This window comes from Frankliniella occidentalis, unplaced genomic scaffold (genome assembly GCF_000697945.3).
Source record: "Frankliniella occidentalis isolate FOCC.00 unplaced genomic scaffold, Focc_3.1 Scaffold351, whole genome shotgun sequence".
NCBI classification, from domain to species: Eukaryota; Metazoa; Arthropoda; class Insecta; order Thysanoptera; family Thripidae; genus Frankliniella; species Frankliniella occidentalis.
In genome coordinates, this window is record NW_026267474.1 from 118,114 (window position 1) to 124,702 (window position 6,589).

Sequence of the window (6,589 nt, forward strand, 5' to 3'; positions counted from 1 at the left end):
GTTACCTCTTAGGAGACCATTCAATATTTTCGGAAATTAATAAAAAGAATTTGGGCCACTTTTGTGAGAGGAACTCCCTCTAGCGCCCAAACGGTAAATGATAGAGCAAAACGGACGAAATTTTCGCCCAAAGGGCTCTACTTTTGCAAGTTACCCCTTAGGGGGCCATCTAATATTTTCTAAAATTAATTTGTTTATTTTTGGGCCACTTTCGTGATAGAAACTCTCTCTAGCGCCTAAACGGTGAGAGATAGAGCAAAACGGACGAAATTTTCGTCCATAGGGCTCTACTTGGACGAGTTACCCCTTAGGAGCTTCTAAAAGAAATATTTTTTTCTGACTTTTTTGACCTACCCCATTTTCTTCGATACCCCCTTTCACCCCCTTAGGGGTAGTTGCCAGGATTTGCCGTAGGCGTTTCGTTCTCTAGGAGTGGACCTTAAGATACCCTGAAAATTTCAAGTCTCTAGCACATCTCCTTCTAGTGGAACAGACAGACACACAGACACACAGACACACAGACAGACACACACGAGGTCGTTTGCATAAGCCCGCTGAATAGCTTTTTCAAAGCAGAAGGGCGGGCTAAAAATACAGACAAGACTGTACTCCGGTGTACAGTCCAGACTGTTACAGGCCAGACAGTAAAAATAAATACAGTCCGGCCTGTACTGTAAAATACAGTTCAAAAATTTAATACAATTTCTGGCCCTTAAATAAAATATAGTTTGATCGTTACATAAAATACGGTCAGGAATGTATGCTCATTGTGATTGGCGAGTCTACAGTTTTTTTAACAGTGTAGTGAAGTTAGTTCCTTGAATATTTACCAAGCACTTTACATCATGGGAAATTCGGCTTGAAGATGTGAATTTGGGCCCAATAAATGGAAAAAGTTCTCATTATGGGAAGGGGGGTGGCATTTTATGGATATTTGGTCAGGGCTGTCACAGCTTTCATAATTTAGTTTTGCTAGACAGATAGCTTAGAACAGTCAATGTAACTTCCTCTTTTAACCGAAACGTGTCAGGACAAAACATCCGTTAATCCACGTCAATCTTGTATTTCCTCGTGGCTACGGCTAGATTTTCCAGTTTTTTATATGTTCACCATCTGTTTTTAATGTGTAGTCACCGCCATTTACTTGGATAAACACTAGAACTACCGGAGGGGTCAAAATGACCCCTTTTGATTTTGAATTGCCAAATGAACTATCAATTTTTTTTTCTACCGACCCACCACTTTTTGACTTTTTATGGGTCATCAAAATACGCTTTGACACGAAAAACCAGGCATGTGCGTCAAAAACCTTGGAGATATTGTAACATATACCTCGCTCTACCGAAGGGGTCATTTTGACCCCTGTGTCAGGTTTCGAGGGCTTTGATGGTTTTAACGAGCGGTTCTCAACTTAAACCTTGCCGTTGTTGTTCTGTGTGGAAAGTGTTGACTTCCGCTTGGTCGTGTAACAATTTTGAACCTCTATCAGCATAGGTAGGCAACGCGCACATCACAAAATCATGTTTTTCTCACATAATACTTATGAGGCATTCGCAACGGTACTGTCAGCCTGAAAACGCGCTACATGGTTGAACGGAGGTTAAAAATGATAATAAATGGTCTAATACGACTGTTATTGCACGATATCTGTGCACTGTTTTATTCGCATAACCAAAGTTTCAGAATTACTTACCGTATTTGCGGTGTTTACGGTTGTCGCTCCGACTGAAATAAACACAGACTATGCTTAAATGTTGAGAATTATTGTATATTATGGTAATTCTATGCAATTTTCCCAAAACAAAACGAAAAACTACGAAAAAAATCGGTAAAACTCCTGAAAAATTACATTTTGTGCTTTGCGGGTTGCCTACCTTCCCCTTCACAGGGACCCCCGTGGGTGCAAAAATTGCATGAAGTGTCATCAAAAACGAAAATAAGAAGTTGTGTACCCAAAACCGCAGTCTTTTCACAGCTAAAACGGCGGAATAGTACCTAGAGGTCAAAATGACCCCTCCGGTAGATCTAGGTATACGAAAATCCCGGTAGTTCTAGTGTTAAATGTCTTCTTATTTTCCATGTGGGTTTAGTATGTTCCCCTTCGTGGTTCGTTTTTGTCGCTGGTTAATTCGTCCTCCTCGGAAAAAAAAAATTAGCTAAATTAGCTAATGCATTCGCTAATATGGCCTTAGATTAGAAAATTAGCTTTCCTAGCTAATTCCCAGCTAAGAAAGCTAAAATATTAGCTTTCACAGCTAGTTGCTTTATTTTGTAGACAACTCTCATTGCTAATCTATTAGCTCTCCTAACTAAGAATTAGCTAGGAGAGCTAATATTCTAATCTAAGGCCATATTAGGGAATGCATTAGCTAATTTAGCTAATTCTTTTTTTTTCCGTGTCAGTAATGATTACTTTCAACACCCAGAGAAGCCTGTTCTTGAAAATTTCAAAAACTTGACTATTAATTCAATCTCAATTTGGCCTTGAACCAAGATCACTTCATTTCAGGCAAGTGCAAAAAGGGTGATTTAAGAACAAATTGGGGTTGATTTGGGCCCAAGCTCACGCCCTAAGTACAAATTGTACTTGCTGTCAGCAAGATCAGTGCACTCAATTCAAGTAGTGGGCTTCATCCAAGAATTGGCTTTTCTGGGTGTAGATAATTAGTCACTTTAAAAGAAATGACTGTAAAAAATATTTGTGGGAAAAATCCCACAAATGTATATGAAGGTATTTACATATACGTGTGTGGGATTTTTTCTATACTGATGTATGGGAAAAATCCCATACGCCTGCAGCAGATTTTAAAGATGGATTTAGAATAAGTGCTGTGTGGTAAAAGTACCATACGAGTGCATCAGATTTCTTTGGCACGTGTCGGATTTTTCCCATACGCATTTTGAAAATAAAAATGATAATTTTGGGTTGTGTACTCGGATCGAACTCTCGCGTCTCGCTGCACCCTCCCCTCTCTTCTATTGATTTAAAAGTTAATACGTTAATTACACAATACGAAATACCTTACCGGTCGGAAAGTTGAACCTCGGACTTCTGGGCTGCAATCCTGTCACGCTGACCACTTGACCACGGGGACGTCTTGGGAGAAAGGCCATACGTCCCCTGCTCAATCAAGAGCCGCACGCTAAGTGAACCATATGGTACACTTAGTCTGCTCAGACGTTGTGGCTGCAAAAACAGGCCCGGAACTCGACCACTCGATCTTCTTGGCACCTAGTGACATTATTTGGATGTCGAGCTTATTTCGCTTGATAGTTACTTTCGACCTTCGACGAAGTAAGGAAGTCAGTGGTTCGATCACGTTCATAATTAGTGTGTGAACGAATTGGCTTGAAACGGAACCCTCCGTTTGTCACTCGGAGAACCAAGTGACAACCGAGGTGAAAACGGTCTTAGATTGAATGAAACCTAGATTTAACTGTCAAAAACGATTCTTCTGACGAAACTAAGGCTAATTACTGAAAGGGATGAAAAAGGGACGGGAAGGTAGGAAAATTAGGGGACAAAAATTACAACTAAAGGGACAAAATATCTTCGGACGAAAAATGTATCAGAAAACGACTGTTGACAAATAGACGGAGTACCAGACGCACCCGGGGACGAGTAGTGATGGGGCGAATCGACAGGGAGCCCACGACATAATATCGTAATTACTCGCAGGTGCCTTGACAACGATGCCTGGCGATGGAACCGCGTCAAGTGGATGCCCGCCGTGCTGCACCCCCGCAGCCGCGGACGGGTACGCCTCAATGCTTCGGATCCCCTCGGGCAGCCCATCGTGGAGTTCGGCTATCTCAGTGACGAGGGCAACCACGACCTGGCCGTCATGGTGGAGGGCCTGAGAATGGGCGTGGTGCGTCAGGACACCTTGGCCAAGCTCGGACTTACTATCAACAAGGACCCCAAGCTCTCCCCCTCCTGCAGGTAGGTCCACTCAGGACAGTTTAAAACAGACCAGGGCATCGTCACTCAACGTAACTATAGCTGCAGCTTCTATAGCTACTATAGCTGAAGACCCGACGCATTGATTTTTTGTTACTATACAAATAGTGCCCAATTAGGCACAACGGTAGTATGATTTCGTTACGGACATATCGTTCTCTTCCCGCAGAGAAATGCTAACATCTGAGCACACTGTAAAATTTCTTTGTCACGATGAAAAAAATACCATGGCTTATTTCTGGCACAGGGGTGTCGTCATGGGCTTTTTGGAACATGACGAATGGTTTTGTCACGTGACGAGTACTAAACATTAGCCATATGGTATTTTCGTCATCGTCAGTGAAAACGAACAAACTCAACTATTTATGTGTTTCCGTCTGCTTCAGTATGAGATATTACCATGGTCGTTTGATCCGATGATAACTTCTTTAATATGGAGGCAGAGGTGCTGACACCGTGGGAAGGGGGGGGGGATCCCCCCCACCCCTTAACTTTTGGCCAGGGGGGGGGGGGGAGCAACAATAGACAATAAAGTACTAAGAGGAATGAGTAGAAATGACATTAGAAACACTTTAAAAATCGATCCTGGAGTGTTAAATGAAACCGTCTAGCTATGGCTTCTCGCTTCCATCGCTTGCGAATTCACAACTCATATAGTGGTTGTTCTACTGCTTCAGCTTAGGGTGGACAAACATCAATGAAGCGTACTACACAATCTACAAGTACTACTTCAATCATTTTCGTTGCTTTGCATCAACCCACTCAATCGACCTAGTCCTTCTCTCATCAACTAACCTAGAATTCAAATCAAATATTGAATCAGAAAATTTTCTCGCTCGCTTCGCCTTCTACAGAAACATAAACTCTCCAACATTCCCGTTTTGGACCTGTAAACTGCGATTTAGGAGGGTTTTACTGCCAATTATCTGATTAATTTGCGGACAATTTGGCGTGTATACGGAAATCTGACCTGCCGATCCCCAAATTCGACATGCTCTCATCATTTCTCGGGGACTTTTTACTCCAAAATTAGGTGCATGAAACTTCTGATACTGATGTTCATTAAGTGTTCTAATTTGACAGAATGTTATGTAAAAATCAACGTTTTGGTGATAGTAGATAATCTAGGGACCCTTGAGCCGAAAAGAGGGTGTGGTTCGACGCCAAATGTGTCGTTTAAGTATTACATCCCTTACAATTTTTAACATAAAGCCTTGTTCACGGTTTCATAGACCATTAGGTCATTTTTGCATTATTTTCGCCAAGAAATGCCCCCTAACACCCAAACGGTACAAGATAAAAGAAAACGGACGAAACTTTCGTTCGCAGGGGTGCTTCTTTCACGAGTTAACCTGTATAGACCCATAAAAAAATATTCGAAAAAAAAAAACGTTAACGCTAACGTGAAAGCAGATGACGTTTCCCTCGAGACGGTTTGGAGACAATCTAGAGATGGGTCGAAGAAGAACCCGTCAAAAGGGAGGATACAGGGCTGAGCCATGGCGGGAAGTGACGTAGGTGTGTGATTAAATTCGGCAAAACGTCAGGCGAGTGTGCGCGCCGCTAACCATCCCTTTTGAACTTTAAGCCGGAACGAGCACCATCAAAATTTGTAGCCCGCCAAATTCAGGCGGGGAACTTGGAGGAGAGTGGGGTGCAGGCTCTCATAGTACTGCCGTTGTCAGGTCCGCTCGCGCAAGACTATCGTCCCCAGATGCCAAAGCGCCACCTATTGGCGAAGCAGTTGTACCCCTACAATGCGTCCTTAAGAGCTTGAGAGAGTCTGTGGGAAACTATACGATGTCTCAAACGTGCACTGTAAAACGTTTTCGTGATCTTACGAAAAAAAATGTTACGAAATGCTTCGTAAAAAATAATTTAAGTGTCACTTTACGACACGTTACGTAAAGTTACAAATATAGTTCGTAACGTGTGCAAATTTTTGGGTTAGACATCATAAAATTAGTCAAAAATTATAACAATTTTCATACCGCCTAGACGGAGCTTTGGATTTTACAAAGCAATTCGTAAAATAACGACGTATCGTAATTTGTTAACAAGAAGGCCCGCCCTTCCGCCAAACGGAGTTGCCAGCTCCGCTTTGCTCCGCCGGCAACTCCATTCGGCAGGGGCCGGGCCTGCTTGGCCGGCTGGCGGCGATGGTCGGGCCTGCGGCCCGACCATTTTTGTGACGCGATTTGCTGGAGAACATGTTCGAATGATGTAGCGGGCCTTCGGCCCGCTTAAACCCCTCGTCTTTGAGTTTGCCCCGTATACACGAGGAAGGGATGTAACGGGGAAGCACCGCGACTATAACCCACCCTTCTGCTTAGAAAACGTTTTTTGGGGGTGGGGGGAGAGTTTCCTCTAGCGCCTAAACGTTTAGGGATATAGCGAAACGGACGAAATTTTCGCCCAAAGTGCTCTACTTTGACGAGTTACCCTCTAGGAGAACATTAGGAGAATTTTTGAACCTTGGATACCCCCATTCACACCCTTAGGGGTGGTTGCCAGGATTTGCCGTGGGCGTTTCGTTCTCTAGGAGTGGACCTTAAGATACCCTGAAAATTTCAAGTCTCTAGCACATCTCCTTCTAGTGGAACAGACAGACACACAGACACACACGAG

General features: G+C 43.1%; 1 protein-coding gene across 2 annotated transcripts in view; it reads left to right on the plus strand.

Moving 5' to 3' along the window:
* LOC113213638 (glucose dehydrogenase [FAD, quinone]-like) overlaps positions 1-6,589 on the plus strand; it is a 40,547-nt gene that overhangs the window by 30,508 nt on the left and 3,450 nt on the right. For both annotated transcript variants that reach the window (XM_052274204.1, XM_052274203.1), the window contains one exon: positions 3,680-3,943. In XM_052274204.1, the coding sequence (XP_052130164.1) occupies positions 3,680-3,943 (264 nt within the window). The remainder of the gene's footprint in view (positions 1-3,679; positions 3,944-6,589) is intronic.